Source organism: Lycium ferocissimum, chromosome 4 (assembly GCF_029784015.1).
Source record: "Lycium ferocissimum isolate CSIRO_LF1 chromosome 4, AGI_CSIRO_Lferr_CH_V1, whole genome shotgun sequence".
Classification (NCBI taxonomy): Eukaryota; Viridiplantae; Streptophyta; class Magnoliopsida; order Solanales; family Solanaceae; genus Lycium; species Lycium ferocissimum.
This window is the reverse complement of record NC_081345.1, coordinates 25,590,789-25,615,496: the sequence shown is the minus strand read 5'-3', so window position 1 is coordinate 25,615,496 and position 24,708 is coordinate 25,590,789. Positions and strand designations below refer to the sequence as shown.

General features: G+C 32.2%; 2 protein-coding genes across 3 annotated transcripts; both read right to left on the bottom strand.

The window, feature by feature from the left end:
- Window positions 1-402: 402 nt before the first annotated feature.
- Window positions 403-6,679, bottom strand: LOC132051959 (mitochondrial carnitine/acylcarnitine carrier-like protein). 2 transcript variants are annotated; one of them, XM_059443254.1, is made up of 4 exons: window positions 6,402-6,679; window positions 6,150-6,241; window positions 1,722-2,110; window positions 403-1,147 (listed from the first exon to the last, which is right to left on the bottom strand). In XM_059443254.1, exons 3-4 carry the CDS (start codon window positions 2,108-2,110, stop codon window positions 646-648), a joined length of 891 nt encoding a protein of 296 aa, XP_059299237.1. In that variant the 5' UTR covers window positions 6,150-6,241; window positions 6,402-6,679; the 3' UTR covers window positions 403-645. The 2 variants fall into 2 exon arrangements, with proteins under 2 accessions (XP_059299237.1, XP_059299236.1); XM_059443253.1 differs by lacking the exons at window positions 6,150-6,241; window positions 6,402-6,679 and having other exon boundaries at window positions 1,722-2,133.
- Window positions 6,680-17,599: 10,920 nt separating this feature from the next.
- Window positions 17,600-19,031, bottom strand: LOC132054500 (transcriptional regulator SUPERMAN-like). Its single transcript, XM_059446497.1, has one exon. It carries the CDS (start codon window positions 18,417-18,419, stop codon window positions 17,790-17,792), a length of 630 nt encoding a protein of 209 aa, XP_059302480.1. The 5' UTR covers window positions 18,420-19,031; the 3' UTR covers window positions 17,600-17,789.
- Window positions 19,032-24,708: the final 5,677 nt, after the last annotated feature.

Sequence of the window (24,708 nt, the reverse complement as noted above, 5' to 3'; positions counted from 1 at the left end):
AAAGAAAACCTTATCTATAACAGGCTTGACTGCAAAACTTCCATTTGACAACAAATTAATTCTGTTTCCTTGGTTAATAATGCTACATTTGTCATTGAAGTTAAGACTTTGAACTTCAGTTGTTTGCTAGCCTGACCTTCAAAATATTAGGTTTGAAATTTTGAGTTCTACACGTCATAATAGGCTTCTAGGCTGACCTATTATCACTATGACTACACCTTCTTTTTATTGAAGCCAAGACGAATAGGAGCAACAATATTCAAGAACACTCACGAGCAATTGACTATTTTTGACCAAATGTCACGTTTCAATTATTTTGAATTGAAAGATACAGCATTGTGAATGAAATTTACAATCTCCTTGATTTTAGTCCATCTGACATTGTCAAAAACGAATCAACACTGAAGATGAAGGCAGAGCAGATTTAAAACAATTGGCAAATATTGTGGCAATAAAATTCCTATTGTATATTTGTATGATAACAGAGGTTGGCTCACACAATTTTCTCTCTTCTTAATCCTAAAAAAAGGGTACTATAAAATTTTTGAAGCCCGGTTGTCCTGCTGAAATATTAATTAGAAGTTCGGAACTACAGATCATTCCAATGGGAAAAATTTTAATTAGTTCGCCAAAACCTTCGAGCAATTAACCCAAACTAGACCTAATCATCTCGTATGCCAAGAAGCAAGCAGCATTTGCTGGGACGCTACGCGCTATAGCAGGTCCAAACCCCTTGTAAAAGCCTTTGACACCTTCCGCTGCCAAAATCTTTTTAAAAGCATCAAAAGAGCCAGAGTATTTCGGGTTTCTATAATCATCAACCTGAATTACACTCTTAACAACATCTGTTGGATACACTGCAAACCAGGCTGAACCACCAGCCAACCCTCCAGCTACTATAAGAGAACCCCGTCCTAGCCCAGAAGTATCCATGCCTCCTGCAAAGTACTGCTTTAACGCTTCGTATATGCCAAACATAACAGCATTTGCCGGTACTTCTCGCGCCAGGGTGGGGCCCAAACCCTTGAAGAGACCCCTCACACCGCCTTCGGAACGAAGAACATGTCTAGCAACATCCATTGGCCCTGCATACTTTATGGCCACAGAAGCTGATCCCACACTTGCCAGTGCGCTATGCGCTTGCAGTCTGCACTCAGAATTAGATAATCCAACAGTTAATTTACTAAAATACATGGAAGGATAAAAATTGTTTTTACAAGTTGTGTCAGGACAGTATACCATCAAAAGCACACAGTCAAAGAGTCTAACTTGCCTCTTAATAATAAAGGGGCTGATAAATTTACAAAAACTTGAAAAGATTCAATCTCCAAGCGGTACTAAAGATTAGGCAGAGGAAGAACTAGAACTAGAATTGTCTGCCTCTCTGCTTGTACAAAGCAGCAAGTTCATAACATAAGGATAATGGGCTCGTCTATTATAAGCTCTTAGTTTACAGAGCTATCTCAAATATCTCAAGTAAGGAGACATATGCTAATCCCTCTGCACCAAAATATTTTTGCCATATTCAAGTGTATTATTTTACCATCTTGACATCAGGTCAATTATAACTTATAGAACATATAGTCTCTAAATAACCCTATTTTATTTTAGAAATAATTTAATCTAGTTCAATTTAACTCAGAATATCTGTCAAATTAACTTAAACACATTAGGATAAAGGGAGTATTATATTTCTGAATTTGATGCATCAACAAGCATACCTGCATTTTATGAGTTCAGTCGGACAGGCAAGAAATGATGCAGCAGTTCCAGCAACAGCCCCACAAAGGATTTGCTGCTTGACAGTAAGAGGAGCTCCAGGTTCAGACCTTAACAACGTCTCCGTTTGACCTCTAACTGTGAAAAGTAAAGCGTTGAAGGCTGCTACAGTGGCAAGTGGAGCTCCCATGCCTTTGTATAAACCTCTTGGACCTTCAGAAGCCACTGTTTTCCTTACAGCATCTATTGCACCAGCATATTTAGGAGGTTGCCCTGCAAATGGAGTAGGCTGGCTTTGGAGCTTGACTTTGATTGTATCAAAAGGATGGCCAACTATCAATTGTGCTGCTCCTCCAACAGTACCAGCGGTTAAATCCTTCGCTATATCCATCTGCAACATTATGAAATAAGAAACGAGAATGAAGGAAAAACCCGTATCTCCAAGTGCAGCGTTATTGTGTGGTAAACAACCCAAGCTGAGACAGATGCCATATAACTTTCTCAAATTGATAAGGAAGGTAAAAGTACTTATCTGAGGAAGATTAATATCAATTGTATAGAAATCCTCAATTTTACTATCTGATATAAGTAGTTTGTGATTGTTTTGCTAATAACAATTACATATATTGTTATTGACACCGGGTGGTGGTTTTACAAAATGTCAAATTCGTTAGAACAAATAAAGATCCAGGTTAGTTTTGTATTCTAGTTAATGTTAGATTGCTTAACAGACACATCTCGAAATACTATTTTGTTATAATAGACACATTATAATGTGATATACCAGTACCGTAATGTTTTGCAAGTCCTTTATCAACTTCTTCGTTAGTTTCCGTACACCATATCATAATATGCTGAAGCAGGTTTTTTCCTAATGAAATTCTTGTCTAATTTGCTCCTGTTAACGGTATCACTAAGGGTTAAACCTGACACTTTTGGAAATAGTGAACTCTAGTGGTATCAAAGACAATATTAAGGAGCCGTTTGAGCATGGTTTGAAACCATGTTTGGACATGTAATTTGGATTTCTTAAGTTGTATTTTTTCTTATAGACATAAAAATTCCACAAGTTGTGAAAACTATCAAAATATTCTCCATTCTTATACAATCTTACAAATGAGCAAGTCATAGTTAATAGCAAAATTAATACGCTACTAGAAGACCTTTCTAAAAAATACAACATCAATTGATCAAACTTTAGTTCAATAAAAAAGAAAATTTAACATGAATAGTATTATATCTACTCTTTAATATAATCCTCTCACATGGTAGACATAAACAAAGTTTGGTAAATGGTTGGTAGGAGTAATTGTTAAAAATATCTACCAACTTACGAGTCTTTTTTTACAAAATATAAACTTATGGGTCAAATTTTATATTTAAATTTTTTGAAACCATGGTTTGAAACCCCAAATCATGCCTTTGAATGATTTGGGATTTCAAACCATGTTTTGAAACCATGAGATGAAATGCATGTCCAAACGCTGATTTCATCTCATGATTTCAAACCATGATTTCAGATCACATGTCCAACGCCTACTAAATAGTAGAGTACTTATTACTTCTTAGAACCTTAGAGGTTATGAGCAATGATAAGAAGTGAGTAATTTAGAATGAAACAGGTTCTGCAGGATGTAAACATCAGTTTAAACAGGTTAAAGATTTAATTTAGGAAGAACCGCTCTGTTTTCTTCTGATACGCATTTTTGAGCATATTCCAAAGATTTGTGCATCATGATTCATCAAGAACTTGAAAGTGAGAGGAATACTTCTAAACTTGAGTTTTATGAGGAGTGACATGATGAGGAAAAATTGTAAACGTAAATTATTTATTTGGTTCTGCTGTTGATTTTCGGTTGCATTATTTTTCTACTATATTAGAAAAGTGGGTTGGATCGTCGTCCACCCACTCTTCTAATATAGTTAAAATTTTAAAAAAAAATTAAGGTGAGACCCAGTCTTCTACAATAATAGAAATTAAAAAAAAAAAAATTAAAGTGGGATCCATGCGAACAATTAGGAGGCAATTGCAAAAACAAAAAAAAAAACAAAAAACAAAAAAATTAAGGTGAGGTTCATTGTAAGAAGAGAGACAATTGTCAAAAAAATTAAGGTGGGGTCCATTGAAGAAGTAGGAGTCAATTGAAAAAAAAAAAAAAAAAGGACATTTAAATAATGATAATAAGTTCTTAAAATAGAAAGCGTACGCTAGAGAAAAAAATTTAAAGAAGAGAAATTCATGAAAAAAGAAATAACGATTTAAATTGAACATAAAAACCGCCAAAGAAGTCACAAAACCAAAAGATTTAAAACTTATACTTTTGGGTATAAGTTTAGACACATACGTCTCACACAAATAATGAGGAATAACATTGAATACAAATATAAACGGTCAAGAACGTATACACATATTTTCTTAAGATGATGAAGTTTGTCTATACTTAAAAATTTAAGAATGAGAACAGATGCTTTAACATACGAAAGCGCTTTTCGGTGTTGTTGAGTAGAGAAAAGAGATGATGGCATGAAACTCGGTAGGAGAAAGTGTATTTCAAATCTTTCAATTGGAGAACCAAACCAGGAAAGTCATATATGAGAGAAGCGGACTAAGTAAAATAATTTATTAATATTTTCAATTAATTGAATTATAATACTTTCTATAATAAAAATTCCATAATTATATTACTAAAAGGTACTCTCTATCCTAAATGTGTGAAATGTGTGATGGCACGAAGTTTAAAAAAGAAAGGAAAGATCTTGAAAAGCTTGTGGTCTAAAACAAGTTTAGATATTTTTGTGGATTTAAATCATTTCATTAAAGGTAAAAGGGGAAGTTTCAAGTTAAATGATTTCTAAACATAAAAACATATCATTTTTTTTAAGACAGATTAAAAAGAAAAGTGTGGTACTATTTTTTGTGGGCTTTTATCATCTAGTCTTTCAATAAGGCCCCGTTTGGACATGGTTTGAAACACAAACCCATGTTTCAAACCATGGTTTGAAACCATGTTTGGACATACAATTTGAACATTTTAAGTTGTATTTTTTCTTATAGACATAAAAACCCCACAAATTGTGAAAACTATCAAAACATTCTCAATTCTTATATAATCTTACCAAATGAGCAAATCATAGTTTATAACAAAATTAGTACACTACTAGAAGGCTTTTCTAAAAAATGCAACATCAATTAATCAAACTTTAGTTCAATAAAAATGAAAATTTAGCATGAATAGTAATGTAACTGCTCTTTAATATAATCTTCCCACATAAATTAAAGGTTGGTAGACATAAATAAAATTTGATGGAAGTTAATGAAATTGGTAAATGATTGATGGGGGTAATTGTTAAAAATATCTACCAACTTATGAGTCTTTTTTTACAAAATATAAATTTATGGGTTAAATTTTATATTTAAAAAGTTGAAACCATGGTTTCAAATTCCAAATCATGCCTTTTTGGATGATTTGGGGTTTGAAACCATAATTCCAAACGTATGTCTAAACACTGGTTTGAAACCATGGGATGGCCAAACGCCTACTAAAAAAAAAGGCTGCTTACTTACAATAGCTTTTAGCTAACCATAGGCTTTAGAATCTAATACCTTGCTACATTTTTATTTAAAGAACTTCATTACATTAGAACTTAGAAACTTCTATAGAATATACTTTATTTTTAATTTCTCCTACAAATAATAATAGCTTGATTTTATTGCCAAAAGTACAGAAAATATTATTATTATTATTATAACCATTGTCAATATTATTATTATCACTTAAATTCTAACACATTATTTAGATTCGGACTAGCATTTTTTTCGCACACAAACAAAAACTATTCCCTTTTTTGTCTTCTAGTTATGGAGGGGGTCCTACGTGTTACATAACATTAGACTATTAGCCGTCCAATGCATTATTTGGTTAGTAAGAATGGGCCAAACTAATTTCTTATCATTTTAAAAAAGTATACTGATTTAGACAAAATCTTTGTATACAAGTAATGCAATCCGTTATTTAATTCGTATTGCTAAAACGGACAAATTTAAGGAAATTATCTAAAAGGAAAAAAAAACTTGGAAGAATTATAAAATGCACACAGTTCTCTCCTACTACAGCAGTATGTAACATTAACTACAATACAATTTTTTAAGGATAAATTTAGAATTTAATTTTCTTTTTTTAGGTTAGGTGGAATTTTATAATGTTTTGCTTGAAGCCTAGTAAAATTGGAAGTCCTCAATGGCGGAAATAAAATCTACAGAGTGAGTTTTAAGATGCTAGTGAAAGAAAGGTAGTTCTTTTGAATAAATGATCAAATTAATATGCACCTGTTTCAACACATGTCATGTTTCACCAAAATAAGAATTTCAGAAACAGCAATACAAAATCATATAAACTAGCTCAGAAACAAAGGCAGTAAAACTAATTTACCTGACTGATTCTTGTTAGTGTAGACGAAAATCCGACTTCAAGCCAACCAAATAAAATTCCAATTGTTAATTCTCAAGACCTTGGGCTGCAATCTGAAATTCCCAGACAGCCAACGTAACAATGACTTATTCAGATTAAGGAAAATAGTAGTTAAATGGAACGATAAACAAGAACAAAAAGGACAGATAAATGAAGAAATTGATGGTTTGAAAGAATCCAAAAGATAGTCAATATAATGCTATATAGTCGTACCTGTGAGAAGACAGACATGGGAGAGATTGAAGCAGATCTTGAGAGAATTTTAGAGTTCATCAGACATAATTAATAGGCTCACTGCTTTCAATATATAGCAGAGACGATATATAGTTTGAATTCAATGAATTTGAGTCTCAAAGTTAATAGTACTACCAACTTTCTTGATTGGCTTACGGATTTCAAAAATAAATGAAATAAATATATTACTTCGGCTAGACAAGGAAATAGTACTGGAATTGCTGAGCCATCAAAGCCCAACCCATTTTACATAATGGGTTGCCTTTTCTGAATACTCCATAAATTTCATATTTTGCTTTTTCCATGAGAGTCCTAGCTAGCGTGCATGACTTGACTTTCATGGGCTGCTTCACTATTTACTGGATCATTCGCACAAATGTCCCTATTTCGGGGTGATCTTTAATTTTGGCCCCTCAAATTTGTGGTCTTTAATTTTTGGCCTTCAGCTTTTTTTGCGCTACATAATTTAGATTTAGCAACGCATAGTTTACGTTTAATTTCGACATATTTGTTCTGGAAGCGAAAGCACTGCTGAAACTGCGTGAAACCCTCACAACGGTTTATGTACAAAGAACGGGCAAACCCTTATGAGTTGTATCCGAAGATATGGGAGGGAGATTTTTTTTATCTTTTGAGATCCACCCTAAAATATGGGGTAAAAAAGCCAAAACAAGTGATTTTAACCCTTATTTAAAAAAACACTGATTCTTGAACCGTTTCACGTTCATGTATCATAACATTCACACAAATTATGCGGGATAAGGCAAAATTTTCAACACTCAACATAAGTACAAAAATGTCGCATAACTGAATTCCTACAGAATTTATGCCCAGCGAGGCAAAAGTTCAGTTTCCGAAGATAAAAATGTTACAGAAATTATGTCTTGCGAAGCAGGCGTGACTATGTTCATTAAATAAGTAGTAGGGGAAAAAGTTAAAGACCAATGCGTTTGAAGGGAAATCCGCGCAAAAAAATCTATTTACTTGATGATAGGTGCAAATGTACTCGTTGAATGTATAATATGAGGTACGAGTTTGGTTGAATTTAAAAGGTTTGTCTCAAATGTTGTGTATATATATATATATATATATTGAAAAATTTACTTCACTAAAATATACAAATATTAAATTATGAATGCGATAATATAAATAATCAATGATATCTATAATTCTTAAATTTTCAAATTCTCAATCTGCTTGATGGCGTATGATCAAGTACGAAACTTACGATAGAAAAATAAACCTTTTTTTTACATAATATTAAAAGGATGCTTAATTATAGTGTTACACGTACCGTCACATTTCTATTATTATATTAGTGGACACATGTTATTGTGAATAAAAAGGAGTTTAAGAAAAATTAATTTGTAAAAGTATCATTTAAAACAAAAAAAGACTTGAAAACAGTGTCGTAAAAATTTAAAAATACTTATTTTGGGAAAAGGCCTAAATTCAACTCATCTTTAAGTAACTTTTAGTTGATGACGCACCGTTAGAAGTTTGATGAAAAGACCCTTAAACACTCTAGCCTTTTGTTTTTAATTCAGCAAAAGAAATGTTTGTTTGATACTTCTAATTCTACTTGGCATTTCGGTCATAGGACGTCAACGTTCCTACTTGCATTTTAATTCAAAGTGGGTTCGAAATTCTAATTCTTTAAAGTTATTAGGTTCTTAATTAATAATTTGTACATATTTGATAAAAAAATTTGATACAAATATATAATTCGAATAAAAGCTATTGGGTTCGGCCGAACTCACAGCGAAAGTGCTGGCTCCCCCCTATTTCGGTCATTTCAGTCAAAATGAAGCAATCTGGTTGGTTGAAAAGGTATTTTACTGTCGCTGCAATATATGTATTTGAGTGAGTTGACCAAATTGTCCCTGGCTTATCTCATCATACATCACCACTACCCCTTATTATGTCATCATGCATCGCTTTCACGTGACAGCCTTTTAAACCACTGTTTTTAACCTTCCTCTTTCATAGCCACGTGGCTATCTAGCCTTGTCGTAGTTCTCTTGAAAAAGTTATGCTTAAAAAAAGAAATTAAATTTTCTTTTATATATTAGCATATATAATGCCTGTGGTCTTTGGCGAAATTAATTCCATTGATACCTATGGTAAATGTTGGATTCATTAGCTAAATTAATTTAGTTTTGTACATGTAACTTGTAGTATTAAAATTAATTTCTTATTTATTTCTATAATATTGAAGTTTGAATTGTAATGTAACTTTTTAAAATTTATATGACAAATTAGATTATAGAATTACGACACAATGAACATTCGTAATTTTTGGTATTCTTTCCATCCCAGTTTGTGTGGTGTCATTTTTTTACTAGACACGTGATTTAAGAAAGAAAAATACTTGAAACTTGTGGTTTAAAACATATTATACATATTTGTGTGACTATAAAAATCTCATTAAGGATGAAAGATTTTGAAATTAACATTGTTTCTACATATCAAAAGTAAAATTATTTTTTGGGACAATAAAAGTATTTCTTGTCATGGAATATAAGTACTTTGAGTTCATCAATATTTTATTTATTTTATCTAAAATTTTGTTTAATTTATCGTGTAGCTCTACTTCGGACTTAAAATTTAAGAGATATCAAATTCGTCACTTACAATTTTTAATGAAACTACAAGTTTAAAGTGAGAAAATAATTCTTCTACTATATTTATGTTATGCTGTCAAGTAGGATGGTATCCGAAAACAAAATAGAGAAGTTAAAAAGAAAAGGAAAAAAGCAAAGGTAAATCGCCAAAAATAAGAGTAGAACGTATTCAAAGAGTAAAAAAAGGAGCAACAATAATTAAAGCTAGATGAGTGAAGAACATCCAGGGAAAAAAGGACAAAATAAAAGAATAAGGTTCATAATTCGGAGTTTAAAATAAGAAAATAATAATAATATGAAATTGAAAATTTTAGAAATTTACGTAGAAGCGGAGATGCTTTCAATGTGTTACTTTTATTGATCTAAGAACAAAACTATTTAAGTTCCTACTGAATACATGCAACATAAAGTGTGAATTGAAATAAGAAGATTATATTAAAACTGAAATTGTTGGGACAAAATCTCATCTAGCCGTTCACATAAGTTGCGCATATCACGTGAACGTGTCATTCAAAATTTCTCTTTATAAATAATTGCAAAGCCTGGAAAACTATGTCAAGAGGGAAAAAAGTGAATTAATGCCAGTTGCCAAACTTTGACCCAATGAACCAAGTAACGTTACACCATTTCTACGACGAACCAGAAGTGTTTACATGTGAATCAAAATGGTTTATTTGAAACAACCGTGAGGTCAACCAATTGGTGCACTACGAGTTTGTTTTGGTTAGCTGATTATAAATAGCTGATAAGTATTTTCATATATTAAAATTAATTTAGTTGCGTATTTGAATAAAAGTGCTAAACTAATAATAAAGAGTTGATATACTTAGTAAAAAATCGTTGATAAGTCACTTTTTTTTTTTTGGGGTAAAATGACTAGAATACCATAAATTGTTTACAAACATATTTAAAAGCATCTTTGTATGGAAAAGGATGAATGATGGATATAGAAAGGAGAGTAAATTAGGAATTTTATTTTGAAAAAGTATTTGACAATTAAAAAACATTAAGGATAAAAAATAAATATTTTGGTCAGATTAAAAGTGCCCATAAGTTGAAAAACCATAAATTGAGGTGACCAGCTTACGACTTTTGACTGATTTTGGCTTATAATCACTTTGAGTTTTTACTAAACGCAATAAGCCAAATAGTTCTTCTAAATCAATTTGACCAGCTTATAAGCTTAGTCAAACACCTTCGGATGTCATTTTATATTCCTATTAACCTTTTGAGTCTGCTTCAAATTTCTTTAATTAGTTGTGTACAAGGGCGATGTCAATTTCATTTTCATTATTTTATATTAACAAATGCATTGCCAAAATGTTTACATTTCCATAGCAAAATGTTTACATTTCCATAGGTTTTTACATTTATTAAAAAGATATTTAATAATTTTAAATCTTAATCATAAGAGTATTTGCCTATACTATGCTTATTTATCTTTAAGCGTCTTACTTAATTTACACTCAACTAGTTAAAAAGAGTAGATTTAAAAAAATAACAAATATTTTGAAACAATTAATATCCAATTCTGTTATAGAGCCACAGATTATAAACAGGGAAAGCTACCCATCCATAATATACCAAGCCCTTTGGCGTATGATGTATTGAGCACTGGCTAATCTTGATCTTCCATTAAACTATATTTGGTTTAAATTGCAAATGAAATAACCAACTCCAACAGTATCAGATTACCAACCTTAATACTGTAAATAGGCAAGTCCCAGGCCCAAATCAGCCCTAAGTCGCCATTCTGTTTTAAATATTTAATTGGTTTTAACTTCCAATTGACTATCTTCTCTTCGTAAATCCAGTTAGTGAAAATCAATTGGATCATTGTTGGCGATTTATTTGAATACAAACAATTTTAGAGGCATTATTGTTCCTTACTCTATTACTTAGGTAGCGTTTGGTAACAAAAAGGTTTCGTTTTTGGTTTATTTGTTATTTTGTTTTGCTCCCTCTTCTTTTCTTTATGGTTTTAACTAGTCTTTACAATGGGCTGGGCCTGAAATAGATTTGAATCGATCAAGAGAGCATGTGGCCTTCTTTTGGGTGGTCTTTAAATTTTGGCCCTCAAATTGCTAGTATTTAAGTTTTGTCCTTCGCCTAAAACCCATGGGTTCCGGATTCGAATCCCCGCTCAGTGAAAATATTAAAAAAATTAGCAAGGCAGAGTTTGAATTTCACTCTACCCCCTGCAGCAGACTTTGCGTTGAGGCATATATTTTATTATTTTTACTTTTTAAGACAAACTTTTAACATGCTTGTTAGTACTTTACGCATACTTTTATGGGCTTAACTAAACAGGTTCTATAAGACATACGAAAAATATGCCCCATAAGGCGGCAAAGTCTATGTCTTAAGGAAAACATAGTCTTACGGGCATACTTTTGGTTATCCCTTAACTAAAAGTCCGCCCTACGAGACATAACTAAACTATGCCTTAAGGAAAAGTTCGTCTTGCGTATGCGTACTTTTAGTTATGCCGAATCCGGCATAACTTTAGTTTTTTCCATGAACAGATGCCGAATCCAAGATACATGGCCCTCTACAAATTTTTACTCATAAATTATTTTTTTATTTTACGCACCATGGGTCAACAACCATAACACTAGGTCATGATGAGCAGGAACATGCAAAAATGTCAGAGAAAAGTTAGGAGAACAAATAAGTTTTGGACAGGTCCAAAGCCGGTCAAGTTATTAATTATAATGTCAATAAATAGATTTAGGAGAACAAATAAGTTTTGGACAGGTCCAAAGCCAGTCAAGTTATTAATTATAATGTCAATAAATAGATTTGAATTGTACGTAGCAGACAACGAACATCATCTACATTTAACATATCAAGTTCCGCTTGTAATCAATTATATTCAGTACCTTCAATTCAATTTACAAAGCTTTCATTCATTTGTGAGGTTTTCCTGCAATATTCCTTTACCACTTTCTTTAACAGTTAGTTTATTTATAAGCTTCCATTTAGCTCATTCCAGTCTTCCAAGATTTTGTTTGGCAACACTTAGTGATCTTTCATCAACTAGGTCGTCATTTGTAAGCAATCTTAGGCCTGGTAATTTGAATCATGCATTTGATCAAGGGAGAATAAACTTAGGTGGTTCGAGCATCTTATCTGATTACAAAAAATACATGCACGTATACATATACTTAAATATATTACATATGTATGTGTATGTATATGTATTATAAGTACGGGTTCGGCAGAACTTTAGCTCAAATTATCTTGTATTTGTAAGAAAATTCATTTAATATGTATAAATAATCAGACAAAAAAGGATTATGGTCATAAACTAAAAATCTTAGACTTTAGACGCACACACACTGATAGGAAAAAAACAAGAAGTTACTTCAAAGCGACATAGGTTAGGTTCCTAACTAAATTGGCTAAAAACTAGTTGCGTATTGATGTATGTAATTTAATAATTTGTCCTGTAGGAAAATGATACAAATTCTTATGGCCATTTTCTATATGCACAGTGTGAAAGAATTGTTTCTGTTGCAACAGTCGTCGTTTTCTTGCTTGAAAATTACAGGAGATCAAGAACAACCATTGCTAGCAGATCGATGAGGATAAGAGATGATTGAACATTTTGCAATGATTACTTCGAGCCCATCCTCTTGAACAAGACTTTACCTAGCTCTAACACACACTCTTCCAGGCGGTATAATTTTTTTTTTTTTTTTTTAAATCAAACGAATGCAAGATATATGTTTTGTACATAAATTTTTTTCACTTAACTATGATTTAATCATATTTTTTATTTTATGTGTTTTAGTTTAATTATTTGATTGGTTATGAATTTAAGAATGTAAAGAATAAGATTTTAAAATTTTGTGGTCTTAAATTGAGGGCATGTATACAAATTAATAAGAGTGTATGAATTTTATGTCTTCAACGTGTCATATCATTCCTATCAAATATTGTCTGCATTAAGAATAATAAAATGGAATATTAAAATAAATTTTATTAAATATAGAAAAACATATTCTTTTTAAAAATAGACATTAAATTACTGTTATCTTCCCATTTCCTTAATCGGATTTAATAAAGAGTTAAAACACACCTCAAGTATCACTTCTTCTTTTTTTTTTTTTTTTTTTTTTTTTTTTTTTTTCTACCTGAATTATCAGTGTGAGAGTTTTCTACCTAAACTATCACAAACTAGTTAGCAAAACATACCTCAACTATCAATTGTTCACTTTTCCTACCTGATAGTTGAGGTAAAACTATCAGTTTTGTATTTGAAGTTTGAAGATAACACACCTCTGTCCTCTGTTATATTTGGCCCTTTTCCGCATAAAATATAACAGAGCGAGTAATTAGTTCTGTCATTTAGCACACCTCACTAGACTAACTTTTTTACTTACAAAGATACTGGTGCACTCTTTAATTTTACTTTTCCAAATCTTGGTTGATTCTTGTCAGTGGATAAAACCAAAAGCAATCCATGTATGCATGTTGTATTTTGGAGCTATTTTCCTTGTGGGTTCTTTTTTGGGTTTGGGCAATGTTTTCTAAGCTTTTAAGTTTTTTCCATCTGTCCAAAGCCTTAAAGATGAAGAGGAAAAGTACGTACAATAATACATGGTGCGGTCTGGACACTGAATTCATTGTTCTGATATTATGCAATAAGCTGAGAAGTGGGGAAACAATAAAGGGGGACCAAATTAAAGCACATTTTCTGTCCTGCAAAAGTACTTAAACTCATGCAGGCACTATCGTAATCAATACTAGTAAGCTTTGTTATTTTGTGTATGGTTCTGCTTGATTAGCTTATCCATCACTTATCTCAAGGGGAAAATAAGAATAAGATTGACAATTATGCCATAGCTAGCATAAAACACATCAAGATCGAGCAATAATGTGCTTCACATGGGTCAAGAGCTAATTTTTACTTATGAGGAAATTATATAAGTTCTCCGTCAACATTCTAATAAATAGAAGTTTCTTCATACTATTGATTTGTTTAATTTGTTTCCATGTTGAGACTAAAAGCAATATAATGTTACTGCACAAAAATTGGAATTAGCTATGTATGAACTTCACAGTTAATCTGCCACTAAATAGCTCGTGATTAAGAGGATTAATTGATAATCAGTCGCTCCTCCGTCCCCATATGGTTAATTGTTGATTTTGAAACTTAGCTGGATTTTGTGTATTGCGCAACAGCGCAAGGCTTCTGTTCAATTGTCTAGTTTACGGGAGTTCCATTAATATAGAGGTGCATGGGACCCTTATATTGATGAAATTTAATTGTTTCGATTGTATTAGACAGAGATGAAGAGATATAATAATGTTGGGCCATAGATTATATTACTATTTAGTGATATAGTTGATGCAATCCATGCATTATGCTAAAATTGTCTCTTGTTGGGTTTCAAATTTGATAAAAGTCAGCCTTAAATCGGAAGGTTCCGTTTCTTTGCCTTGTTGGGAATTCTTCAATTTTGTATACAAAATAAATATTTGATTTGATAAAGTAATTCAGTTGGACATAGAGTTCATATATACTTCATTTGTTAGGCATTTCTTGTTATCTTAAATTATATTTTTTTCACAGCCTTTCTGTGAGGTTATGATATTATAATGGGAAAATTTCAGAAATATACAAGTTGGTCACTTACATTGTAAAAAAAAAAATAGCCCAAAACTTACATTACAAAAAATAGCCCAAAATATACAAACATATACAGACACTTATACCAACATATACAAACAGAGAGAGAGAGAGAGAGAGAGAGAGAGAGAGAGAGAGAGAGAGAGAGAGAGAGAGAAGTTTGGGTCATTTTTTGTAAGAATTAAAAAAAGGGGGTCAATTTTGATAGCATTGTTGCCCCAATTAACATACAGTGTAATTTTCTCTATTATAATTTCTTAATAACAATTACATTTGTGTTGGGAGTTTTTAAGTACTATGCTAATTCAATTGTGTTTCTATTTGACACTAATCAACATTTTGTTTAAGTTGATTATTCAGATGTATTACTGAAAATGATATTTTTACTTTCTTTTGTGTCATGTACATGCTTGGGAATAGCCACAACATTAAAAGAAATTGAGATATTTAGTCGCATAAGGTTAAGTGATATATATCTCACTAAAATGATAACTAAAATGATAACCTTGCTGGCCGCCCACGTGAAGGTAATTAATTTGGTGAGATTAATCGTTAGTAAACTTTTCGGTTTGAGATTATTTTATGCCACTAGCATGGATTATTTTTTGTGTTATTTTTGTTTACCAGTCTTATGAGTTAAGTATATATTATGTGCATGACTTGCACCCTCTGTCCACAGAAAGGTCTAGAATTTACTTCAAATTGGTATTTAAGTATTCAATTTTGATGATTTGTAAATTCAATGATTATGTGTATGTGTATCCTTGGTATGCAGTTTTTACAGCTTTTCCAATTGCTATTAGTAATGTGAATGCTTGAATTCAAATGCTTTTCGACAATAACTATGCTTAATGGAAGGTAATATTTATTATGAGCAATTGGAGCGATCAAATTGCTTAATACTCATAAAAACCTACATAAGCCAAAGCATTAGAGTTCAATCCCTATTGCAATAATATCAAAGCTTACATGAAGACTATCGATGATCAATTCGTAAGCTGTAACAAAGCGTTGGCTAGCACCGTACTCTTGTGAAGATACTCTTAAGTATGACTTTCAATAAAAAATAGTACGATGCATGAGCACATTCTAGAGAAGAGTGGTGAGTTAATGGAAACATATGAAAAACCTTTATATGATGTAATTCGCCTCTCAACGAAGATACAAAAAGATAATCGTCATTATGTTTTGAAAAATATTTTTTGGAGAATATTTTTAGATCAGAAACATTTTTTCTAAAACAGAATTGAAAGATGTTTTATGTATTTGTTAATAGAGTAGAAATTATTATTTTTGAAAAATTTGTTTAATATTAAAAAATAGCGTTAGCAAATTAGATAGTGTTTTGATGGAATTTTTCAATATCAGAGAATGATTGTAGTATCTAAATGTTTATTGGAGCTAATGATAAGTAGTTTAGAGTTGAGATAGTTGTAAAAAAAAAAAGTTACTTCCTTGCAAAAGTAAGGAAAGTCATTTTCTCTCATTTGATGGAAATGTTTTCCTTAAGAATATTATTTTCTCTCTCTCGATTTATTTGGCACCTTTTGAATTTTGAGAGTCAAATTTTCTTATTTTGATCGTGAAATTAGCAATAGAATCTTCAAAATTTTTGAAATAAGATTTTCATATTTAGAAGCTATGTTTAAAGTACTCTAAGTATTAATAATTGATTATTTAATTATTTTAAAAGACATATGAAAAGATTGTGATAAAAAAAACTCGTTTGATTCTCGAAATTAGAAAAGTGCCAGATAAATTGAAACACAGAAAATATCAAATGCTCACCTCAATGGTCTATTCAAGTCAACATCATGTAATGGAGGCTAAGATTTATGTCCCCTTTAGTAATTGCTATTTTAAAAAAAAATATAAGATAGGTTGGCAAATAGCCTAACCCCACCATCATGGTGCAACCTTTTGACAAAAAAAGAAAAAATCAAACACTAAAAAATGACTTGTTTAACGAGAAACATATTTCGAAAACTATTTTCCATAATATTAAACACTCTTAGGCCTCATTTTTTTCATTAAGATTAAGACGTCTGAATCTAAATGCATATTTGAATGATTAAGATGTTGTCTCTAGATCTGAGCACTGAATAATTAAGACTGTTTTTTTTTCAACATCTGAATATGCATAATGTATTTATTTAAATATAATAAATATACAATTCAAATAAAAAAGTAACTAAATATTAGTATAAATTTAATAAAATAAAAATATTATTTGATAAAAAAGTGAAACATTTATGTTTGCTAGTAATGATGGAGTTGTTTGTAGTGGTGGGTGGGGGTGGAGGGGGTTGGGGTGGTGTTGGTGCTGAATGGGGGTAGGGTGGGCGTGGGGGTGAGGGTGTGGGTGAGAGGGGTAGTGGTAGGTAGGGTTAGGGGTTGGTAGTGGAGGGTTGGGGTGGTTGGTGGGAGGGGTGGAGCTGGTGGTAAAACTTATCCATAAAAAATACTCCGTACATCTTAATGATATTAAAACTTTGTTCAAGATCTTATTGATTAAGTCTTATTCAGATCAAATAAGTGCTTAGATTTTAATGTAAATAAATGCACTTAATGGCTAAGGTTTGAACCATTCAGATTCAGACCTCCATTAAGTGTAAACAAATGAGGCCTTAAACATGATAATTTTCCAAAAGAAAAGACAAGGATCGAACATAAGGAAAAATTTAACAAAAGAAAAGGAAAAGAAACAAAAGAGAGAGAACACAGAAAAACTTTCGTTCATGAATAGAGTTGGAATATCTCAAGGATTCTTTAACTACCAACTTTATTGTTTTTGCTAAATCAGTTATATGAATTAATGTGGTACTAACTGTATAAGAGTCCAAACATGACCGATTTCGTAATAATCCCAAAAATATATGCGCCGCAACTAGAAAATGACACTGCACTGCACAGCACAGCACAAAAGCTCTTTTAGATTTTAGCTCAGATTCCAACCCTAAAACCTTCCTATCATCATCATTATTATTTGTCCAAGACCGCAATTAACACAAAACGAATAAATCAATCCATGAAATTTAGAAAAATTACGAAAAGAAGTTCTCACAGAATTCTAGAAAACTAATTACTGTATAATTTCTTGGCCTGTCATGTTGATGATGATGATGATGATCTCCATCCTAGCCTAAGCTCGAGGTCAATCTCATCTTCAATAATGGCTGAATCCCTCTTGCTGCTACCATTGGTATCTCGATTAATATTGTCATTACTAGTACTATTAGATGCTGATGGTTCACTTGTATCAAATGATGGGCTGATTCTTTGAGGCTGGTTAACATGTACATTTGAAGCTAGAGGTGCACAAGAAGACATCAAATTATTCGTCAAATAGGGTGACATAGAGAGAAGAGTAGAGGGATCTACACTTGATTTTATTGTTGTCGGATTGAAGATGCCATTAGGGTTATTAGGCATGGAATAAAGAAGGCAAAGTCCACCATTTGGGATGAATTCTTGATTTTGAATTAGGAGGTTAGAATTGGCATTGGGGAAAGTATGGGAGGTATTTGGAGTAAGTGATGGTGTTTGATTGAGCCTGACTCGGTCACGACGGTGGACATTCATGTGGCCACCTAGGGCTTGGGCTGACCGGAACTCTCTCCGACAAAAGGTGCAAGTATAGGACCTTGGTGGCCAGGTCGCACCCATGGAATTGCTAGTATCTTCCTCAAAAGCCCTAATTTCCCACGAATCGTCGTCATCCTTAGGATTCCACATTCAATATCCTCGGTGGAGCTAGGGTTAATTAAATGGTGGCAGTACCAATAATTGTGCTAATTTTGTTGTTGTTGTTGTTGTTGCAGCAGCTGCTGTAGGTGTTGCTTTTGGGATTGAGCCAGTTTTTGAAGCTGAGTTGAGGAGAAAAGCTCAAGCTCAACAACCATTATGCTACGAATATGTAAGATATATAGGTGATAGAGATATGATGAGGAGCGAGAATAAATGAACAGGGTTAACAAGAGGATGGGCTGAATGTGAGGATATAGAGACAAAAACCCTAGCTATACTGAAGATATATACAAGGTTCTCAAATTAGTATACAGTTGGAGTTAGTACTCAAAACAAAGATTGAGAATCTAGATTTGTCTAGTAGATTTGTAACTCTAGTATTTGTAGAAACAAGAATTAGTACTTAAGCTTTAACGCCCAACTTTTCTTTTTTTTAGGAATTCATGTAGATATCTGACTGGCATTCTAGTCTCTTCCTCTTGATGGGGAGTGATCACTGTCACAAGAAGAAAATTTTTTTGGTACAAAATCTAAAACTTGTAATATTTGTTAATTTTGCATCATAACAAAATACAGGGTCTTGGCAGATATCATTAATTCCCTTGTGTCCTAGTATATGCTATTCGAAGTCTATCTAGCAAAAGTAGTTCTCAATTTATTTCCCTTTACATACTAAAGAAAATGGGAATCTGCACAAGTGGTCTAGGACGGTTATTCACGAGTGCTTAATGAATTGATACTTGAAGGAATGCTGGATTAGCCAAAATAATTATACTATTTGAACTTGTTGGTATTTTACTGAAGCTTCCATTAGCCTTAGTTTTGGCACATACCTTTTGTCACGAACATGTAGGACACTCTGTGATGTGATATGACCAGCTGGTCTTGATAATTATTTGCACAAAGAACATTGGAATTGCCTATATTGTTCGAGAAATTAAACTTACCCTCGTCTTATTTTGTGTGCTGCCATTTCACTGGCATGCTTATACTGTCATATCTCTGATCTCTCCTTATCTTTATACTCCAATGTGAAGCAAAATCATATGTTTGAGGAGTTAGATATAATGCCTAACATGCAAGAACGAGAAGCATCAAATTACATTATATAAGTTAGTCTTTATTTCAATGTATTGATGCATTACTTGGCATACAGTACTACGATAAAGCCATGGCAAATAGTTTTTGAAATTGTACTCTAAACTATTTTCGCTCACACACAACCTTGATTTATGTAGAGCTTCAATGATGCACATCATTTGGAGAGGTCTTTTACTAATTTAGTTTTATCTAACAGATAATAAATACGTTTATTAATTATATTATTAACACATATAGACCATGCTTTTACGTACTATATATCTTGTCTCTCGAATTAAGTTGCAAAACTGAATAAAAGTACTCTTATGTGATTCATTATTCTTTTCCATACTTGTCACTTTTATTGAAAATGCACTTATAAAATATAAGACTGTTTTCAATCAAATCTGCCGTGTCTGAAACGTTTTCATGTTTGAATGTTGACAGCTTTCTACTATAATACTTCCTCCGGATGAAAAAGAGTGTCCACTTAGTCCTTTTTTTTGGGTAAAAAAGAGTGTCCACTTATCAAATCAAGAAAGAATTAACCTTATTTTTTCATATTTGCCCCTATTAAGTGCTATGTAATCAAATCTCAATACCTATTTAATTAAGCAATTTAATCAACTTACCTATTTTTTTCTAGGAGTTAATATATTCTTAAGGGGTGTTAGTATATTCTTAAGGGGTGTGCAAATGGCTAAATGGACACTCTTTTTTATCCGGAGGGAGAATATTATTGACATTTTTTGTTATTTTATCCGCTATTTGTTTAATTTGTTGTTCTTGTCTACTAATGGTGACTTCCTTGTATAAAATTAGAGTGCAATCTTTGTAATTTACTCTAGCACTAAATTAAAGACTTTTTAAGGAGTAGTTATTATTAAATGGCAAGAGCTCCTATCTTAATTTGTCTCTACTGAATGTTAAAATGTGTGACCAGATCATCTAAAAGTTTCTGATTTTTTATTTGAATCAAAGATCTTTGTATGCATTTTTGTTAATAATGAGATGTGCCATCTTCTTCTCTAAAAGTTAAATTTACCAGAATGACATATGTTTATCTACTTAATTATATCTTTAGCAAAAAATAGCAACAAATTTTATTAATTGTTGTAAAATTATCAAGAAAGCACATAGATGTTTACATCTTCGGTTGGCCTAGGAGGAATGATAATCTTGTTTGATTACTAATTAATTACTCTCAAACAACAATCACTATAATATAATCATTATCAGATTCAATCTCTTACAAACTTCAAGTCTAAACTCTAAATAATTTAAACGTCATAATCAACAAGGATTACCAACAACCACTACAATCCAATCCTCATTGGATTCAATCTCTTACAACTTCAAGATTAAATAGTCTGAATGTTGTAAACTTCATAATCAACCATGATTACCAATTGTTGCAACAACCACTAAAATCTAATCCTTATCAGATTTAGTCTCTCCCTCATCATCAGATTGAGGCATGTGTTATCTTCATAAACTTCTGCATTCTAGCAAACTTAGCTTCGAACGTTTTCCAGTCAGCTCTGCAATTTGTCTTCGCATCGCTTCCATTTCTTCCATTTTTTGCTAAGTAGAATCATTACACTACTAAAAAGACAGTGAATTTCGATTAAAGATTTCGACCACATGAGAAAAGCCCAATTTTAGACCCCAAGCGCAGGTCGCTAAAAGCTTGCTCGATATTTATTTTCGACCTCATGTGGTTGAAATTTTTTCTAGCCCACGAGGTCGAAAATAAATTTTCTACCTAAATTAGGAAAATATAGTTTTCGACCTCACAAGGTCGAAAACATTATTTTTATTTAAATATTATTAAAAAATTTCGACCTCATGAAGTCAAAACATTATTTTTGTATAATATTATTTAACGTTTTCGACGTCATGAGGTCGAAACTCTGAAAGAATATATATATATATATATATATATATATATATATATATATATATATATATATATATTTATTTAAGATTTCGACCTACTGAGGTCGATATTGAGCAATATTGTTTCCAAATTTCGACCACATGAGATCGAACTGGGCAGCATTTTGAATTTCGATCTCACGCGGGCAAAATCTGGCAACATTGTTGCTAAATTGTGACCTCCTGAGATCGAAATTGTATCAATATCTGCGTTGATTTTCGACCTCATGAGGTCAAAGATCTGAAATATTTTTTCCAACATTTGGCTGCTTTACCACCTGCAAAACAACCAAATCAACATCCTACAACCATCCAACACATCTAATTCATCAACAATGCAACATAACAACCATAAACTACAACATTCTACAATCAAACTCAACCTCAAAATACTTCAAAATATCCTTAAAACTACATTCTAGGGGTGTCAATGGTTTAAAAAAAACCGACTTAACCAACCGAACCGTACCGTAATGAACCGATTTTTAGATTTATTTTAATAAAACCGACGGTTTTTATAGAAATTTATAACCATACCGAATAATTAGGTTGGTTTTTAATCTTATAAAAATAAATGGATAAACTACCGAACCGTATCAACTAAGTTTATATGTGTAAAATATATTTTATATATATTAGATTTAAATATAATAAAATATTAAAACTTTTGCCTTGGGTTTGAGATGATGAAAACGACTACAAGCCAACAACATAATTAACACGTAAAATTCCAGCTCTGAAATCTATTATACAACTCCTCTTGAAATTAAATTAGTTCTAGCGTCTCGAGTAGTAAGCTACAAGGTATTCCAACGATCTTGGATAAAAAGCTGTAAAGTATTAGATGTTTTTCCTGTCATATGATAATAAATTTCTTATTGGATAGTAGACTCAATTCTTGAGTCTCTAGTTGATTGATTTTTGCCCCTTTGTGCGGTATAAATTGTGCTTTTTATCTTTGCTTAACATTGTTTTATACTACGGTAAATTTGTGAAATCAATCTTTATTATTGTCGTCTTTCATATTTTCTTAATTCATCACCTTTTAAAAAGTAAAATGTCTAGAGAGGTTTCTCCAAAGTCTTATAGAAGTATGCATGATATCATGTCTTTAACTTTTACTATTGACTATGACATGATGTTGTTTTAAAAGAACAAAAACGACAATTAAACCGAACCATACAGATACCAAAAAGAAATTGAGATGATGGAACGGTTTCGAAAAGTCTAATTTTGGTTCCACAAGATCTAATAACCGAAAAATTGATATGAAATAAAATTTATAAAATAACCGCCCGAACCGTACCATTGACACCCCTACTACATTCAAACACTTAAATATCATATATCATATACATATCCAACAAAACATAATAAAATTAGAATCCTAATCTACTTGTGAAAGTCGAGGGGAGCTGTGACCTACGAGCATCCTCGGGACACAGGGGAATCGAAAACACACCCGAATTGAGTAAGCTATCTATTTGGGCCTGCATACCCAACATCCTGGCCTCCAAGGCATTAAGTGTGCTTGTTCGTTCAGCAACTTGCTGCTTCATAGCTTGGTACTTCTTAGGATCTAATGCCCCCTCATCAGTAGGACCTATGCCTTGAAAGGCCGACGGGAATTGACGAAAGGCTCGATTAGCCATCCCATAAACTGTCCCGTACCTTATAGGGGAGCAACCTTCTCCATCCAGTGCTACTTTACTATCTCTGCGGTCATCGACATGCCGGTTGGCTGAGTGGCACGAAACTCCCCCAAGTGTTGTTGAAATTCGTTCTGAAATTGAAGGATACAATGTTAGTAGCTAAATTTAGTACAAAAAAATAGTTATTATTGTTAATTAGTGACTTACATAGGTTCGCTCAACCTTTGGCTCAACTCATTGGTCTGTACCATCAGCGTTCTTCGATCTTCCTCGTGTGAGAAATCTTGAATTCCTCGTGTGAGTAATCTTGAAGATCTCATCTTGAGGTACTACCTGACCCCTCTGGAGCTCCTGCAAACAAATCAAGATTAACAACTAATAAATTCATATTCAAATGCCAAAAATACAAAACACATCCTATCTGACTTTATTCACACCTATAAATGACAAAAATCAACTACGCAAAAATATTAGGAGGTGTTACATTAAGAATCTGTTAAGTATAAATTAACACAAAAATGACATACAAATTAGAGGCTCTCTTTTCAATCATTAAGAATCTGTTAAGTAACTCCAAGGACAATCTCTAATGTTAGGCAGAGAACACTTCATTAATATCCTAGGGATTGGCATTGCAGGGGATATAAATATATATTTTACTCTTAGGAAGACTAATAACATTATCTATAAGGCATTTCAACTTGCATTTTTAGATTAACGAAACAGAGTTTGATATACCGGTTGACCTTTTCTTTGATACTTCTAGCTTCATGTGATTAATATCATACTATACAGCAGGATGCTTTTTATTTCTAGGTAATCATGGTGTTTTACGTTTTTGGCTTTTTGCTAATTTGGTAGAACTCAACACAGTTGACTTAAGTTGCATATAAGGTTTGAACTACCTGAAGTTGCAACATTTGGAAATCGCATACCTATGGATATCTTGAATAAAGTCACTAATACAAGAAGAACCAACACATATACTAGGAACTCCCACAAATTAATTCTTCTTCACATCCATTTAAAGAAAAGATGGTCTCAGAGTTTGAAAATTGGTCCTACTTTGCTAGATACCAAAACTCAGAATATTATTCAACTAGAGAGACTTACTTTTGGCTCTTTCCATTTGCTAACATCACATTCTATTTAATCATCAAAGCACGTAATGATGTAAACCAGTACAATGAGGTTCTAAAATAACAGCACAGAGCCAATATCAAACTCTTCAATTATGAGTCACCAGAAATTATGTCTATTGGCTCAATGGGTTCATTGAACTACTCCCAAGTTCTGTTTTTACCTCATTTTACAGTATATAAAATTTTAAGTGATTAGTGTTCTTCACCTCTAAATACATCAAAAGCAAATTCCATATTCTAGTAGCTCGCTGAGAAATTTGAGGCAGACTACTCAAAAATCAGCCAAACAATCTGAATTCCAGACAGTTTACAGGCACAGATTAGCATTAGAATGTCCAAAAACTATCAATCCTAGATTCTTGTTATTCTCTTTGCGAGAGGATAATGTTTCTGTTAACTAGCAACCGATCAAGTGGCAAAAAGAATAATTATGTACTGGGAAAATACTATCCCAAATGACCTCTA